Source organism: Callithrix jacchus, chromosome 11 (assembly GCF_049354715.1).
Source record: "Callithrix jacchus isolate 240 chromosome 11, calJac240_pri, whole genome shotgun sequence".
NCBI lineage: Eukaryota > Metazoa > Chordata > Mammalia > Primates > Cebidae > Callithrix > Callithrix jacchus.
The window spans coordinates 11,760,384-11,779,278 of record NC_133512.1 but is presented as its reverse complement, the minus strand read 5'-3'; the positions used below and the strand labels follow the sequence as shown (position 1 = coordinate 11,779,278).

At 40.7% G+C, this 18,895-nt stretch overlaps 1 protein-coding gene across 1 annotated transcript in view; it reads right to left on the bottom strand.

The window, feature by feature from the left end:
• The window catches only part of STK17A (serine/threonine kinase 17a), a 49,616-nt gene extending 39,045 nt beyond the window's left edge, over nt 1–10,571 (bottom strand). Inside the window, exon 1 of the mRNA XM_002751361.4 lies at nt 10,231–10,571. Coding sequence (XP_002751407.2) covers nt 10,231–10,436 — 206 coding nt within the window. The 5' untranslated portion in view covers nt 10,437–10,571. The remainder of the gene's footprint in view (nt 1–10,230) is intronic.
• Nucleotides 10,572–18,895: the final 8,324 nt, after the last annotated feature.

Here is an 18,895-nt window from a genome sequence, read left to right as displayed (position 1 = left end):
CTTTGATCTGGCATTCTAGACTGCTGACCTAATTTTGAGTAATTCTTCCATGCCAGCTATTGTTAACTGCAAATATGATTTTCATGTCCTCCATGTTTTTACTATCATTAGTAATACAAATGTGGGAGGACAAATCCTTAGGCATAGCCCTATGGCTGCTCAATTTGGTAACAACCTACCTAACAGCACCCTTATTTAGATCAAAGTTCTTTTATTCACAGAAATATGAAAGACTTCTACAGATATGGGAGAGAGTAACTATAAATGAATTCCTCAAAGACGAATACCTTTAATTTTATCCCACAAAATCATTAGGCTAACATCCCCATCAAGTTTTAAAAGGTTCCCAATGATCTCTGGAAAGAAAACAGTTATTAATAATTTGATGTTTTCATACCTACATATCTGGAAGTTTCAAGAGAAGAGGAAGTTTAATTTGTGAAAAATTCATCTGAAATGAAGCCTCAACATATAATTGGCAGCAAGCATGTTCTTGGTAAATTAGAAATGACTCACTAGAATGGCCCTCAAACACATACACAAATGTTTATTGCTGCCACACCTGACATTCAAGGCAATAAAGTACCATGCAGTAAGTAAAAGAGTACTTATTACGTAGCCTGAAAGTATATTTTTAAAGACCACATAGGAATACAGCTAATTCAGCAAACAGAATTGGAACTCAAAATTATGTCAGTAGTCTGAAATGCTACATCAAAACCTAGAAGTTAGAATTTAACAGGGCAAATTAAACATGGACTCACACACATTGCTAACCTGTGAACTCTGAGACCCTGTTACAGAACAGCCATTGCTAAATTCTGGGGCCTCTTCCCTATACTTACTCATCTGCTGCTCACACTCCTCACCCATTCCTTTAGGTCCCAGAATGCAGTTCCCACAGCTCTCCTTTCATACCAGTGACTACTGTGACACCACCTTTGTTTTTCTGGAACCATTCCTCACAGTTCTAGATTTCTTCTTTTCTTTCCACCATATCGTGTACTATACTGGGGCGGGGGGGGGGGTCAGCAAACTTTTCTGTAAAGGGAAAGCAAGATAGTAAATATTTTTGGCTTTGCGGACAAGAGGGTCTCTGCAGCAATGACTCAAGTCCACTGATGTAGAATGAAAGCAGCCATACAAGAAAGGTAAATGAATGGGTGTGTTTGGCTTCCAATGAAACTTTATGGATACTGAAATGTGAATTTCATAAGATTTTCATGTTATTAAAGATTACTCTTATTCTCATTTTTTCAACTATTAAAAAATGTAAAACATAAAAACAGCTTGCAAGACTTACAAAAATAGGTGGCTGGCTGTAGTCTGCTGACCCCTGCTATATCCCATGCTGAATAAAACTCTTCCATCATTTTAATACCACATCCCACTGAAACTGACATGATGACAGCAGGTCGCAATGCTTTGAGGAAGCACGCATCCCTTCATCTCTAAACGACTGGTGCGATGGGAGGAGATCTCTTCAAACCACTCAAGGAGGAGTCAGAGGAGATAAAAACAGATTTCTGGGAATTGTTCTATACAGCCACACTGTATAAAGAAACATGAGATTCAGCATTCAAGCTGCGAAGTCCCAGTGTATAGGCTCAGAATTATATTGAGAGTTCCCTAAATTCCATACCCCAAAAGGGCTCCAACATGCCTATTTTACCATGACTTTATGGTAAAATTTGTGACAGTATCTCCCCCTTTAACTTTAGGTTATTGAATCCTCTACAAAACATTTTTAAAATGATGTTTCTCAGCCGGGCACAGTGGCTCATGCCTGTAATCCCAGCACTCTGGGAGGCTGAGACGAGTGGAGCACAAGGTCAGGAGTTCAAGACCAGTCTGACCAACATGGTGAAATCCCATCTCTACTAAAAATACAAAAATTAGCTGGGCGTGGTGGTGCACGCCTGTAATCCCAGCTACTCAGGAGGCTGAAGCAGGAGAATTGCCTGAACCTGGGAGACAGAGGTTGCAGTGAGCCAAGATTGTGCCACTGTACTCCAGCCTGGGAGACAGGGTGAGACTTTGTCTGCAAAAAACAAAACAAAACAATGATGTTTCTCTGACACTAGGGGCCACAGTTATATGCAGCTGACTTGGGGCTGATGAGGTCCAAAGGGCATAAGATGTTTGTGGCATATCTCCTTTTTTTTTTGGTTGACTCAAAAGCCAAACTTCTTCCTGGAATACAGAGTTGCCATAATGTTCAGGGTTTTTTCATTTCAAAAACATCTGTATTTCACTAATAAGTACAAAACTGAGAACTTAGGTTTTCATTAAATATTTTGGGATAAATATCAGAAATGAACACATTTCAGAACTACTGACTGAAAACATATTCCAGACAGGTGGGAAAGGCAAGACACATAAATAATTATAACAAGAGGAGATGACATTTCAGTGAGAGCCACCAGTCCAAGCTAAGAACTCTGCATTAACAGTGCCTAAAAACAGCGCTTAGGAAGACAGGGTGAGTATCTTTAGGTAGGTATGTTTGCTAAGGAGTTTGGGTTTCATCAGGCTTTACATTGGCACCTATTAGAATTCTGAAAGTAATTGTTTAAAAAAGATAATTCTGGCTGGGCACAGTGGCTCATGCCTGTAATACCAGCACTTTGGGAGGCCGAGGTAGGCGGATTGCTTAAGCCCAGGAGTTTGAGACCAGCCTGAGCAACATGGTGAAACCCTGTCTCTACAAAAACTACAAAAATTAGATGGACATGGTTGTGTGCACCAGTAGGCTAGGCACTTGGGAGGCTGGGATGGGAGGATCACTTGAGCCTGGAACATCTAGGCTGCTGAGATCATGTAAGTGCGCTCCAGCCTGGGCAACAGGATGAGACCCTGTCTCGAAGAAAAATGACATAGATAATTCTAATAGTGTTGTGAAGAGTGGATTGCCAAGTGATAACTCAGAACAGAGAGGCCAATAAAATAATTTAAAGCAGTAGGCCTGCACTCCAGTGGCAGCAGTAGAGACTGGGAAAAGAGAATATGTTTAAAAGCCAATCAAAGTCAAGATTTATTAGCACTTGCTGAAAGATTTGAGTTGCTGGCAGAGATGAGAGAAGGGAAAGGTGAAAGTTGAGGATGACTTTTCGATTTTTAATATAGGTACTGTGTAAATGTGGTACCAGTTATATAGTACCTCTGAGATAAAGATGATGAAAAGAGTAAGATTTTTTGGGAAAGATCATATGCTAGGTTTTGGACAGAAGTTTGAGCTGCCTTACTAAGATTCTCTTGGTAAAGAGAATCCCATCTATAGAAGGGATTCCAAACATAAATTCAAGTGTTGGATTATAGGCAAAGGTGAAGAGATAATACAATATATAAGATCTAGGTAAACATCAGAAAATGCAGATGCTAATTTGAGCAGTACATAGGGGAAGTAAAATAATGTCCAAGGTCTTGTTTTATTCTAGGCTAAAGTGCTTTGTTTATCCCTTTATAACATTTATGTCAATCTTACAATTAAAACTTGTTGTATTATGTCTCCCAGCTGAACTGTTTCAGAGACCTCTTATTATTCATCTTTTTATCTCCATAGTGCGCTGCACATGGCAGGTGTGCAAATATAATCAGCACACCTAGTATATATACTGCTCTTATTTTGTTAAATAAAAGTTTTATGGCAACTTAACCTCATAACATTTAATATACTGGACTCCTTGCTATTCTCTCGTCACTGAATTTTTCTACAGCTGTGACTTAATGTTTTATTAACAACGGCAACTACTACTGAAATTCCATCCATTCTTTACAGCCCAACTGAAATGTTATTTCCCACCATAAGACCTTCCAGTGGTATATCATCTTGCCTATAAAGGGGACAGTGGTTGATCTGTTACATTTCGGAATAGCTTCCAGAGCCTAGGGAAGTGCCTTTATGTACTTAACATGTAATTTTTTGTTTTTGAGACTGAGTTTTGCTCTTGTTGCCCAGGCTGGATTGCAATGACGTGATCTTGGCTCACTGCAACCTCTGCCTCCCGGGTTCAAGCGATTCTCCTGCCTCAGCCTCCTAAGCACCTGGGATTACAGATGCCCACCACCACGCCTGGCTAATTTTTCTGTATTTTTAGTAGAAATGGGGTTTCTCCATGTTGGTCAAGCAGGAGACACGGGTTTCTCCATATTGGTCAGGCTGGTCTTGAACTCTTGACCTCAAGTGATCCACCCACCTTGTTCTCTCAAAATGCTGGGATTACAGGTGTAAGCCACCGTGCCCAGCCTGTCTCACTTTTTTTTTTTTTTTTGAGACAGAGTCCCGCTCTGTCACCCTGGCTGGAGTACAGTGGCACTAACTGTGTTCACTGCAACCTCCGCCTCCCAATCAAGCAATTCTCCTGCCTCAGCCTCCCGAGTAGCTGGTACTACAGTTACATGCCCTGCTAATTTTTGTATTTTTGGTAGAAATGAGGTTTCATCACGTTGGCCAGGCTGCTTTCAAGTGATCTGCCCTCCTCGGCATCCCAAAGTGCAGGGATTACAGGCATGAGCCACCACGCCCAGCCAGAGATAATGTCTTAAAGATAAAGAAGTTCCATTCAATAAAAACCTAGAATAGATGTTGTCTTCCTTATCACTGAAATAATCAAGGAAAAGACCCTAGGTGTAAAAATTAATGAGTCCATTCAAATAAGACATTAGCATTCATGATAAGAAAAGGCAAGGCTTTACAAGTCAAACTTGGTTTTAAATTCTGGCTTATAACTGTGTAATCTTGGGCAATTTATTAATCCTGTGGATCCTGGGATTCCTCATCTGCAAAATGAGATCAATGGCACTTTATCTTACAGGGCAGTGAAGACTATACAAAATTACATCTTTAAAGTGTGTAGCATTCAGAAAATGATCAATAATCAGTAGCTATTTTTACCACTAGCATTAGTTTCAGATCTATGATATAACCAATGATAATTGTTACAAAAAAAAACATAGGCATTCTGGAGGTGAGCTATTTAGTCTACATGATGTCTAAATTCTCTCAAGAAATCTAGTTAAGTCCTTATTTACCTGAAGAGGTGAATCAATGACTATAGCTACTTAGCTTTCTAATGCATTTGATTCTATAATCAGATTGTATAAAATTGTGTCATCTATAGTTTTATCGAGACTGAAATTCAAATCCTTGAATTCACGTATCTTAAGATTTTAACATTTTAAGCATGAACTTTTCAAAATTAAACAGCTGACTGACTTAAATAAAGTACCTGCCTGAGAGTGGAAGCCATACTTTCCAAGTAACTTTATCACTGAACCACAAATATGGCCAATTTTCTTTTATCCATCCAAAGTGTCAGGTTACCCAAAACTGTTGGCAAATTAACTTCTTCAAACTAATGACTAGCTGTCTAGAAATTTTAAATAACATCTGTGTTAAAACAAGGCAATTTCTGCATGGATGTTACTTGATAAAGCTCGTTATTTCTTTTGTTTTTTATTTTATTTTTATTTTTTAAAGGTCATTATTTCTTAAAAATAATTTATGACACACGCTTAAGTTGTTGTCCAATACAAAAACTGACACTATTACCTACAGCCATCAATCTAGGTAAGGGCATACAGTTCCCAAAATACCCACCCAGAGTCCCCTTTCAGTTTGATTATTCTTTTATTCTCTGATAAAAACCCTTTCTTGTCCCTGTTATCCCTGACTGCTCTGAGGAGAATGTGATAGGACATTCCTAATTTACTTTAAGGCCCAAGTGGGGACTTAACTATATGACAATGAAGCTTGATCGTGTTTGTTCCAATGTGGAACTCATTAACATATCCTTTCATAAAAATGTCAGGAAATTGCTTTAGTCATAAGATATAGACTACAGATTATTCTATGAAAAACGTGTGGTGTAATGGGAATGATTTCAAAGTCAGGAGTCCAAGCTCTGCTCTCTCTCACAAGACTTAATCTGTCTTTGTTTTCTCATCTGAAAAATGGGGCTTTCCAAACAGGCTGTGGTGAGAATCAATGAGATAATGCATGTGAAGGCACTTGTAAAACTGGAAAGCCTGCACATTTATAAAGTAACCGCTTTAGATGGGAACTTGTATTTGTAACTTTTTTCCTTAGGAAAATCCAACTATTAGCATTTACTAATATTTTTAAAGTGTTCTTTTGGCTTAAAGTACTTTTTTCTTAAGAAAAAATGTATGAGTATATTAAAAACATTAAAGTTGAGAACTAGATAATAAAAACAAATGTAAGGCAAATCATTTGATATGAAATTCGTGTATCTTTAAGTTCCTAGAAGAATCTTTCTGTTCCTGTATTATCAATACTCAAGGAAAATCAACATGAAAAGATTCTCAGAACCCAAAGTCATGTGTGCCTCAGTAATAACACCATTAAAGTTTACACCGGCGTACAGCCCGACTCAAGGGAAGGCAACAAGCCTCAGGAATAACCAGTCAAGCTTCAAGCAATAAAATCATGTTTTACATCATATATTTACCCGTATTTACGTTGCTATGGACTCTGCTGGAAATATGAAAGAATGTGACATTTCGTAAAATGATCAACATCACATCCTGTTATTAATTTGAAATCAATGTTGACCATTTAAAAAATTCTCTCAACAGTCACCTCATTGAAAGTTTTAGCTTGGTAATAACATAGCGGCACCTGAAAGAGATCGATTTGATTGAACAGTTAACTCTTCACACCCCTTCTGCATTTTACTAAATGAAAGGCCATAGAATAAAAATTTTAAAAATCTGTTTTTCTTCCTACATCATTAAAATATAACACGGGTATTTTGCAAGTTCTTTATCAGCATGAGATTCATTAGAGTTATATCAGAAATGCAACCAGAGTTAAGAGTTGGAAAAATAAGTTTTGTATCTTATCAGAGAAAACAAGAAACACACTTAACTATGTTAAAACCATAAAATACAGGCAAAATTTATAAGCCTTAAACAAGGACTGTTTATAGCACAGACAGAACTTTTACTTCCAGAGACGTCCAAACAGTTCCTGTGACTTTGTTATATTGTGCAGTTTTTCTTTTTTGGTTACATTTAAAATAACGTTTATTGAATTACACCATAAATTACATTTATTGAGTGCTTCCCCTAAGCTAAGCACAGCCTTAAGGCTATGTTTTACTTAACTCTCTCACCAACCCTATGAGGCAATAAATAGTTAGGCAATGCACTCAAGTCCACATAACTAGTAAGAGCCAAGATTCAATCTCACACTGTCTGACTCCAAAGCCAATGTTCTTAAGCACTGCATTGAACTCCTTTATAAAAGGGTGCCACAAGGAAAAGAGTAGATTCAATTCTATTTTTCAGTTCCAAGCTCTTATATCAAATATTTATCTAATAACTGCATTGTTATGCTGCCTTAGGACCTATTCCTTTTGTAAAGAAATTTATATAAGAAAAGGTATGTAGAAGATATCACAACCTTAAAACAAACAAGCAAACAAAACAACACCTGATCGGGAAGCTAATTTTATAACGGAGTTTAAAACAAAAGTTGAAAGAAACATTCCTGAAGGAATTGGCACCATAACACCTGGTGGGGTGCAAATCAGTTTCCCAGATTATAAAACCTCCAAGACAGAGATTCCCACCTGAAGTCATTTCGCTTTGTAAAATACTTGCACCGGTTTTCCTTGTGGGATGAAGCCAGAGAGCCAAATAATGGAAAAACGTAGTTTTTTTTTTTTTTTTAGACGAGTCTCGCTTTGTCGTCCAGGCTGGAATGCAATGGCACTATCTCGGCCCACTGCAACCTCCTCCTCCCGGGTTCAAGTGATTCTCTTACCTCATCCTCCCGAGTAGCTGGGATTAGAAGCATCCACCCCCACCCCCACCTAATTTTTGTATTTTCAATAGAGACGGGGGGTTTCACCACGTTGGCCAGGCTGGTCTCGAACCCCTGACCTCAGATGATCTACCGGCTTTGGCCTTCCAAAGTGTTGGGATTACAGGCGCAAGCCGTGGCGCCTGGCCAGTTTTCCTTTTTTCAGGTAGTACAGGTAACTTCAGAATGTTTGGAATGTCTACAAATCTGAATATCCAGCTAAGCCATAGCTCCCTTCACTTTTCACCCTAGCAGTGAAGTAATCTTGTTCCTGAAAGGTGTTTTCTCTTTTGTTAACATTTAGGAATAAGTAAGACTTTGTCAAGGTAGCATTCCACACCCGCACCCGCCAAAAAAACTATTTCCAAAAGCGACCTTAATATGTGTAAGGTTGGGTGTTTTTAACATTATAAGTAATCTTACATTGTCTGCCTTTCCAAGACCCCAGCTGAAGGCTGTTTCGACCGTCAGGCCCTTTCCCATTACAACATGGTGCTATTTTGCAACCACGACAAATGTTGGCAATAATGCCAACATTTACTGAACGCCATGTGGCAGGCCCAGTGGTATGCACTTGACAGGCCTGGCATCTTCAGGACACCTCTGAGGTAGCTACCGTCATCATTATACGGATTTTCCGATGAGGAAAGTAAGGCTGGGGAGTCTAAGCAACCCCTCCAAAGGCAAACACAGCAAGCGGGGCACGAATGTGAACTCAGTCTACTCACAGCCAGAGGTTCTAACAACTTCCCCAAACCCACAGAAATCACCATCACCCCCTTCAGCACACAAAATGTAAAGCATCCGAACAGCCTGCCCCTGCAGCTTTGGAGACCACGTTGTAAGCTGCCCCTTCTCCCACGAAAAAGGGTGGGGTGGGGTGGGTTAGAGTGGGGTAGGTTGGGGTGGGGTGGGGTAGGTTAGAGTGGGGTAGGTTGGGGTGGGGTGGGGTGGGGTAGGTTAGAGTGGGGTAGGTTGGGGTGGGGTGGGGTAGGTTAGGGTAGGTTGGGGTGGGTTGGGGTGGGGTGGGGTAGGTTAGGGTAGGTTGGGGTGGGGTGGGGTAGGTTAGGGTAGGTTGGGGTGGGGTGGGGTAGGTTAGGGTGGGGTAGGTTAGGGTAGGTTGGGGTGGGTTGGGTGGGGTGGGGTAGGTTAGGGTAGGTTAGGGTAGGTTGGGGTGGGTTGGGGTGGGTTGGGGTGGGGTGGGGTAGGTTAGGGTAGGTTGGGGTGGGTTGGGGTGGGGTGGGGTAGGTTAGGGTAGGGTGGGGTGGGGTGGGGTAGGTTAGGGTAGGTTGGGGTGGGGTGGGGTAGGTTAGGGTGGGGTAGGTTAGGGTAGGTTGGGGTGGGTTGGGTGGGGTGGGGTAGGTTAGGGTGGGTTAGGGTAGGTTGGGGTGGGTTGGGGTGGGGTGGGGTAGGTTAGGGTAGGTTGGGGTGGGGTGGGGTAGGTTAGGGTGGGTTGGGGTGGGGTGGGGTAGGTTAGGGTAGGTTAGGGTAGGTTGGGGTGGGTTGGGGTAGGTTAGGGTAGGTTGGGGTGGGGTGGGGTAGGTTAGGGTAGGTTGGGGTGGGGTGGGGTAGGTTAGGGTAGGTTGGGGTGGGGTGGGGTAGGTTAGGGTAGGTTAGGGTAGGTTGGGGTGGGGTGGGGTAGGTTAGGGTAGGTTGGGGTGGGGTGGGGTGGGGTAGGTTAGGGTAGGTTGGGGTGGGGTGGGGTGGGGTAGGTTAGGGTAGGTTGGGGTGGGGTGGGGTGGGGGGAGAAGGCAGGAATCAGCTCCCAGCAGAGTGAAAAGAGCGAGACCAGGACCAAGCGCCTACGGAAGACACCAATCTAAATTCGAGGCTAAAGGACCTAAATATTTAAAAACTAAAATGGCACAAAACCAAACCAGCCATGAAAACGAAAATGAAGTGAGCAGAAGCCCGACACGGGGTCACAGAGCCCCGGTGCACAGGCAGGTGTCACGACGGATGCTGCGTTTGATGAAAACCACACAGGGAGACCAAGAGAGTCTGAGTTGGAGGCCAAAAGCAAAGCCGGCTCCCCAGACCGGGTTCCAGACCCGCTGCTCGGGGTGAACGGTAGGGCGCGGCCAGCACCTTCTCTCGTCAAACTGCCATTCGAAACGCCACAGAGAACGAAAGGGCTGAGGAGAGGAAGGTGTCCGCGCCCCCGGGACGGCCATCGAGTTACCATCACTCGCTCCCGGGGCGCGGCGCGCGGAGGGGGCGCTGGTGCGGCTCGGGCTGCCCTACTCGCCGCCAGCACCCAAGTTTGTGCCAAGTCACCACGCGCGTTATCGGCAGCAGCAACGCCACCGCAGCCTCCCCACCGGGGCCCCGGTATTTATCCGCGCCCGCGTCCTGCCCAGCGCGTCCGGGAAGGTTCCGCGCCGGACTCCGCCCTTCCTCACCTGCCCAGCTCCCGGCCCGGGCACAGGCTGTAGCCGTCCTGGAAGGGCTCGGTGCGCACCGCGGCGCGGATCTCCGTCAGCAGCCCGCGGGCCTGGGGCGGCGGCGGCGGCGGGCGAGGCCCGCTCAGACCCTGGCCGGCCGGGCCCGAGCCTGAGGTGGCGCTCGGGGAGGAGCCGCAGCTGTCCGGCTTCTCTAGAGGAATCATGGTGTTCGGGCACGCTTCCTTCCCGGCCACCAGTTCGCTCCGAGCAGCCGGAGGGCCACGGACCCGCCTCCGGCTTCTAGAGCCTGCCGGCGAGTCCCTCAAACACCCGCTCTCCCCCGGGGCGGTGCTCGGACTGCTGCGGGCAGGCTACCGGCAACCCGGCCCCGCCCCTTGCTCCACGCCCAACCCCGCCTCGTAACCGCCCCACGCCTGCCCTGCGCCTTGCTTCAGCCCCGGCCGGCCCCGCCCCACGCCCGCCCCGCGCCCGGCCACGCCCAGGCCCGGCCTCACTGCGTGCCGCCCCGCCCCCTCGCTGAGCTCCCGTGGGCTCCTCACGTGCGCCCTCTGCAGCTCATGGGAAGAAGGTGCAGCCTGCGGGACGGCCCGGAGGCTGGAGGCGACGCACAGCACCACCCTTTGGCCAGGACGGCCTTCTGCGTTAGCAGAGTTGCGCACCTGTTGAGCATCTGAGAATCCCAAAAGCTGACCTTAGGTTAATAAAAGCTATTTGAGCTGTAAGTGGGACTTCACGTGGTGGGGAGGGGTGATGAGACCCTAATCTCCTTACACTGGGAGAGGGGTCTGGAGGAAGAAGTTGTATAAATATTATTAACCCTGCACACCAGCTCTATAAAATAGGCACTATTATGTTGTCTGTAGTTGTTTCTATATTTACTTTCGAGGTCCTCTCATGCAGTTTTACGACTTTAATTACCATCTATAGGCTCATGACTACAGAATTTGCGTCTCTAGCGTCCAGATACTAAAATTTAAACACAGATTTTAAAATAATTCTATTTACTATCTTCAAGAAATTCAATGACAAGATGAAGAGTTTTCAGCAGAGAACTGGAAACTCCAGAGAAGAATACAATGGAATTTTGAAACTGGAGGAAAAAAAAACACTAAAACTACCACAGAATTACAGCTTTAATAACAGATGAGATACCACTTAGCAAGAATTAGTGAACCTGATGAGTGAAACAAAATATGCAAAATGAAATACAAGAGATAAAAGAACTTTTTATATAAAAGATACAAGGTTTCAGAAAGGAGACTATAACACATATGACATATAGTAAAACATTCAAACACACGTGTGATTGGAATATCAGGAAGGGAAGTAAGAAAAGGGAAAGAAGCAATATTTGAAAAGATAGTGGCTGGGAATTTTTTAAAACTAATAAACAACAACTCTCAGGGTCAAGAAACAACATAGAGCAGGATTTCAAGCAAAGAATATCATATGTAGGCAGGCATTAAACTACTGAGAAACAAAGACAAAGAAAAAGTTTAAAATCAGCAAAGAAAACAGAGATATAATCTGCAAATGAGCAACAATAAAATTGAGAGCTTATTCTCAAAGAACCAGTGGAAGCCTAAACACCTTGAAATATCTTCAAAGCACTAGGAGAAATTACCTGTCAACCTGTATTATATACCCAGTAAAAATACTCTTCAAAATGGAAAATAAAATACAGACAGTTTTATAACCAAGAAATACTCTCAGCTCATCTACAGTAAAGGAAATTCCATAAGGAGTTTTTCAGGCCGATGGATAATAATACGAAAAGGAATGAAGAGCAATCAAAGGGTTAATACATGGATAGATGTAAATAAACACAAATTGTATAAAACAGTGAAAACAATATCATGTGAGGTTTAAATATATGTAGAGTTAAAATATATACAATAATAGCACAAAAAGTGAGATGTGAATGTATTAAAATGATCAGAGAGTTGATGAAAAATATCCAAATGAGTGTAGCTAGAATGTTTTTCGTAAAAGAAAGTTGTAAGGAGAGAATTGTCCTAACATATTAAAATATAGTACGAAATAAGATAACTCAGCATAACAGTTTTGAAATAGAGTTGTAATATTTAAGAAATCACAATAAGCCCCAAAACTTCTAAATCATTAAATGTTAAAAAAAAAGACTACCAAATCTAGAAAGAAATAACATATAATAATTAGCTGACTCTTTTTTTTTTTTTTGAGACAGTGAGCCCAGATGGTGCCATCTTGGCTTACTGCAACCTCTACCTCCTGGATTGAAGGGATTCTCCTGTCTCAATCTCCTGAATAGCTGGGATTACAGGCATGTGCCACCATGCTTGGCTAATTTTGGTATTTTTAGTAGACACAGGGTTTTTGCCGTGTTGGTCAGGCTGGTCTTGAACTCCTGGCCTCAAGTGATCCAGCCTCCTTGGCCTCCCAAAGTGCTGGAATTACAGGTGTTAGCCATTGCTTCCGGCCTTGACAATTAGCTGATTTCTGAAGGAAGAAGTAAATTCTAAGAAATAAAGCAGTGGAAAAAAACTCCAGGAAAAATATTTGACTACCTAATAATTTAAAAAGTGTGGCATATCAAAAAATGTTATATGCAAAATTAGAAGGCAAAAAAACTGGGAATATATTTGCAAAAAGCATTATAGACAAAAATTATACCCTAAATGAAGAACACATAATAAGAGGTGTGTCAACACTGTGTTAGAAAGGGGTAAAAGAAAACAAGATTTTTTTTATAATGAAATGTTCAAATTTAATTTGTATTTCCTTCAGAAATATAAATGGGGTTTCATTTTTCCCAGTAAAATTGGCAAAGATTTTTAGGGTAATTCAATCCCCATTGTTTGTGGTAAGGGAGAGAAAGACTGGAAAGACAGAAACGCAAGTGCTTTCTGTTTCCTTGTGTTGTTCTGATCTGTATTTTTCCGTACCGAGCACTATACCTGATTCTATCAGAGATTCTTACCTGGCTCACCGGTTTTATTTTATTTTATTTTTTGAAACGGAGTCTTACTCTGTCATCCAGGCTGGAGTTCGATGTTAGCTCACTGCAACCTCTGCTTCCAGGTTCAAACGATTCTCCTGGCTCAGCCTTTTGAGTAGCTGGGATTACAGGCACACGCCACCACGTGGGGCCAATTTTCGTATTTTAGTAGAGACTCGGTTTCACCATGTTAGCCAGGATGGTCTTGAACTCCTGACCTCGTGATCCACCCACCTTGGCCTCCCAAAGTGCTGGGATTACAGGTGTGAGCCACCGTGCCTGGCCCACCTGTTTTCATATCAACCTGAGTTTATCTTTATCAGATTGCTTTCTAAGTGTGTACTTACTTCCTAGTTAGATCAGAACAGACCATTTATTCTATATCCTCAGTGTGTATAAGTAACGCTCTGTAAATATTGATGAATAAATGTGGTTGAACTGAATATGCAACGCTCTTACTGTCTGTGTAAGATGATGGTTTAATGAATTTTGATACATTTACCTGACAGGTTATTATCAATAATTTCAAAGGAATTTAAGAACACTGGACAACATTGATATTGCAATAACTACAAAAAAGAATGATTTGAAATCATTTTTACTGCACTTTGTTGAGTAATTTTCTTTTATTTTCTGCACTTTCCAAATTTCCTTAAATGTTTACATATTACTTTTATTGTAGAAGTAAAACATTTTTTTAAATTTTTATTAAATATAAGTACTCCATAGACCAGCCAGCCAGGCATGGACTGTGGTTATTTTAAACACAACTCACACCTACCTAGCTACTCTCAGTCCCTCCATTTATTGGTGGAGGCTTAAGTCACAGCCTCTTTTCCCCACATCAATTCACGTTGAAAGTTTGCCTTATGTCTAAACCTCTATTATTTTTAAATAACATAGTACTGTTCTGGGAAATTACGTGCAAGTTTCAGATCTAAGCCCTTCAAGGATAAATATGCCTTTGAGATCAGCAGTTCAGCTAAAAAACATTATTTCCTTTGACATCTGCTGTCAGAGAAATAAAGTTGATTTGTACTTCTCATTCTCCTGCTAAAATTAGTATTTATGTCCAGTGTAAGACTGGACTAGAATCTTTCAGTAACGATTTTTCAGAATTGAGGTAAGAAAGAGGCTGCTTACTCTGGTCATCTCTCCAATTTTCCTTGCCATTTAGCCTTTAAAAACAGAGAGCATTTGAAAGAATCTACAGTAATCCTGGTGAGGAGATTTGTTGTGAAACTAAATAAAAATCCACAAACATTTGAGGGTCACGATTTGAAGGCACGGGGATCTGGGACATTAAGTAGTGATGCAGCTACACAATGTTACGTGACAGCTGTTCAGAGAATGCGGTAGAATCTAGTGAAACGATAAACCAACATCTATCCACTTTGAAAGACTGATAAATGTGTGACTCAGTTCCCAGGTTAAAATATAATACATTACTTCTGATACATTTATTAATTAAAAAAACGAAATAATACATGTAGAAGAGTTATATACATTTTCGGAGAAATAAGTGAACTGTTATATAAATCAATATTTTTGGTGGAAAAGACTGAGACGAAGTTAATAATACTAGCAGTTATTTAGAAAGTCTAGGTTATCATGCTGGCTAAGACCCGGATTAAAATGTTGACTAGAAGTGGTGGTAGGCATTCTCGTCTCATTCCTAATTTCGACAGGGATTTAAACATTTCATCTCTAAGCATGATGTTTGTAGTTCATATTTTGGTACATAGCTATTATCAGGTTAAGAAAATTCTCTTCTTTTTTGAAAAAAATAGATTTTGAATTTTGCCAAATGATTCTCTTGCCTCGGCCTCCGGAAAAGCTGGGATTACAAGTGTTCACCACCACACCCAGCTAATTTTTTTTTTCTATTTTTAGTAGAGACGGGGTTTCACCATGTTGGCCAGGCTGGTTTCCAACTCCTTTTCCCAAGTGATCCGCCCGCCTCGGCCTCCCAGAGTGCTGGGATTATAGGCGTCAACCACCGCGTCCGGCCTATTTTATTATTTTTTAAGGATGCTTAGATCATTAAATTAGTCCTTCTTCTTTTCTATTTATGCATTTAAGACTATATATTTCTATGAATGGCTTTCACGGCATACCACAAGTTTTTATATATTTTCATTATTATTTAGTTTAAATGATTTCCTAACTTCCATTGTGAAGGTTTTTGAGAGATAGAACTTACTAAGTTTAGGAAATACTTTTCTATTCTTAGGTTAATTTATGTATGTATGTGTGTATATATGTATGTATGTGTATATATATGTATATCATATATATGCATATATACATATGTATATCATATATAAATGTGTTCTACACATATCATTTATATACGTGTAGAACTTAGTGCTACACGTATATAAATGAGTCTATAAATTTATTGTAGACAAATTTTTATTGTATATAATTATATATTTTATTGTATATAATTATATATACAATATATAATATATAAATATATATTTTATTGTATATATAATTATATATTATATATACAATATGTAATATATAAAATATATTTTATTGTATATATGATTATATATTATATATAAGTTATATATATTATATATAACTTTTTTTTGAGATATGGTTTGACTCTGTCACCCAGGATGGAGTGCAGTGGTGGGATTACGGCTCACTGTGGCTTCGTTGACCTCCTAGGCTCAAGTGATCCTCCTGCCTCAGCCTCCCATGTAGCTGGGACCATAGGTGCATGCCACCATGCCTGGCTAATTTTTTATATTTTTTGTAGAAATTTTTTATATTTTTTGAGGTCTCACTTTGTTGCCCAGGCTGGTCTCAAACTCCTGGGCTCAAGTGATACTCTCACCTTGGCCTCCCAAACTGCCCGGCCAGGTTACCACATTTTAAAAATTAACCATGATTGGGTATTGAATACTATAAAATATTCCCCCCGTGTGTACTAAGTAGATACTATTACTTTTTTACCTCTCATCTGAACATGTAGTGAATATCTTTGCATTCGTGGATAAAATCTGCTCTGTCATAATTTCTGTATGGCAGAAATTTTGAAAAATTGAGGTATAATTCACTGATCTCAACCAGTTTTGAAAATGCATACACCCATGGCAGCCACACCTTATGAAGAAAGAACATTCTGTCTTCTCAGAAAATCCTCTAGTGCTCCTTTTCAGTCAATCCCCTCCACCCTCAAATCAACCCATGTTTTGATTCCTGTCACCTGATCTAGACCTTTACATAAATATCATCATAACTGTGCTCTTTCGTATCTGGTTTACTCAGCAGAATGTTTTTAAGATTCGCCCATGTGGTTGTGTAGATCAGAAGTTCCTTCTGTTCTATGTGTGGAACATAACATACACACAACATATTTATCCATTCTTCTGTTGATGGATACCTGGACTGCTTCCAGTTTTGAGCTATTATGAATAAAGCAAAAATTCTTCTACAAAGCTTTGTGTGGACATGTTTTCCTCTCTCTTGGGAAATACCTAGAAGTGGAATTGCTGGGTCATAGGGTAGATATATAATTATATTCTTAAGGCACTGCAAAAGGGTTTCAAAAGTAATTATAACATTTAACACTCTTGCCAGCAATGTATGAGACTTCCAGATCCTTGCCAATATTTAGTATTCTCTGAGTTTTAACATTTTAGCTATTCTGGTGAGTGTATAACAGCCCCATATTATTGTTTTAATTTGTATTTTGCTGATGGCTAATGCTGTTGAGTGCTTCTTAGCTATTTGTATATCTTTTTCATGAAGTATGTGTTCAAGACTTTTGCTCTTTAAAATTGTTTTTTTCTGAATTGTTTATATATTTGATATGTAAATCTTTTGGAAGATTCATGTGTTGTAAATATTCTCATCTAGTCTGTTGCTTGTGTATTCATTTTTTTAAGCAGTATCTTTGGATGAACTTTAAATTTGAATAATGTTTACTGATTTGTACTTCCCTGGTAGTGCTTTCTATGTGCTTTTCAGGGTATATTTGTCTACCCTATGGTTGCAAAGGTATTCTCCGGTTATCCTTTAGGCTTTTTAGTTCTAGCTTTTAGACTTATGCATAGGATCCATCTCAAGTTAATTTTTGCAAATGGTGTGAGATAGTTGCTTCTTCTTCTTCTTTTTTTAAATCACTATTCAGTTTTTCAGCAGCATTTGTTGAAGAAGTCTTCCTTTTCATGAAAAAATGCTTTGGCATCTCGATTATAAACCATTTCACCATGTATTTATAGATCTACTTCAGGACTGTCTATTCCTGTACTGTTCAGTATGGTAGCCACTAGCTACATGTGAGTTTTTTATTTTTTATTTTTATTTTTTGAGACGGAGTTTTGCTCTTTTTGCCCAGGCTGGAATGCAAAGGTACAATCTTGGCTCACTGCAACCTTTGTCTCCTGGATTCAAGCAATTCTCCTGCCTCAACCTCCCCAGTGGCTGAGATTACAGGCATGTGCTACCATGCCTGGCTAATTTTGTATTTTTAGTAGAGATGGGGTTTCTCCATGTTAGTCAGGCTGGTCTCGAACTCCCGACCTCAGGAGATCCACTTGCCTTGACCTCCCAAAGTGCTGGGATTACAGGTGTGAGCCACTGCACCTGGCCGATATATTTATTAAGCACTTAACGTATCAATTTTTTGAAAAAAATTTTTAGGTTAGAAGTTCAGTTTTCTTAGGTCAATCTAAACAAATCAACTGGGCAATATATTTAAACATACAATTATAATAAAACTATACTTTGCAAATACATGTATATGAAAAATATGGATTCACTTATTTTAGAAGCTAGGTCTTTCAAGTGCTGTAAGCTGCTAACATTCTCATTTACATTAAATACTTACAGGTTTCAAGGGGCTTATTCTAGCAAACAAAGAAGTAGGCTAGGTGTGGGGACTCACACCTGTAATCTCAACCCTATGGGAGGCCAAGGCAGGCAGATGGCTTGAGATCAGGAGTCCAAGACTGGCCTGACTAACATGGTGAAACTCTGTCGCACCACCACACCCAGCTAATTTTTTTTTTAATTAGCTGGGTGTGGTGGTGCATGCCTGTAGTCCCAGCTACTTGGGAGGCTGAAGCAGGAAAATTGCTTGAGGCAGAGGTTGCAGTGAGTGGAGATCGAGGCACTGCACTCCAGCCTGGGCTACAGAGTGAGACTCTCTCTCAAAAATAAAAAGAAACACTATGGCAGTGTTTGAGAACAAACCTGCCTTTTCATGGTTTATAATCTTTCATCACTGATTCATATATTTGAATCTTTATTGATCTGGACATTTAAAAGTACTTACATTGGGGCTTTTTAGAGTGCAGTACTATTTTAAGTTCCTTTGGCTCATTCTATCTGTGGATTCTCTTTCCTAGTAGTGGAGTTCCTCATATATTTTATACTTTTTGGTGATGACCTCCTATTTTAACTGTAATTTTGTGTTTTGGAGGATTCTAAATGGGGCCTGAGTTGGGAAAGAATCTCTGAGATGTGGTTCCTAAATGACCTCTGCCCTGACTACAGAGTTTGTTGGTTGGGAGACAAATTTCTGGCTTAATTTCTCAGGGGAGCTTTGGGGTTCTGAAGCATTTGGATGATATGAATTTGTGTTCTGCACTGTCATGAGCTGTGAGTCAGGATTCAGGATCTGTGGTTCATACCACTTCCTCCATCAGGCAACTTACTGCTTGC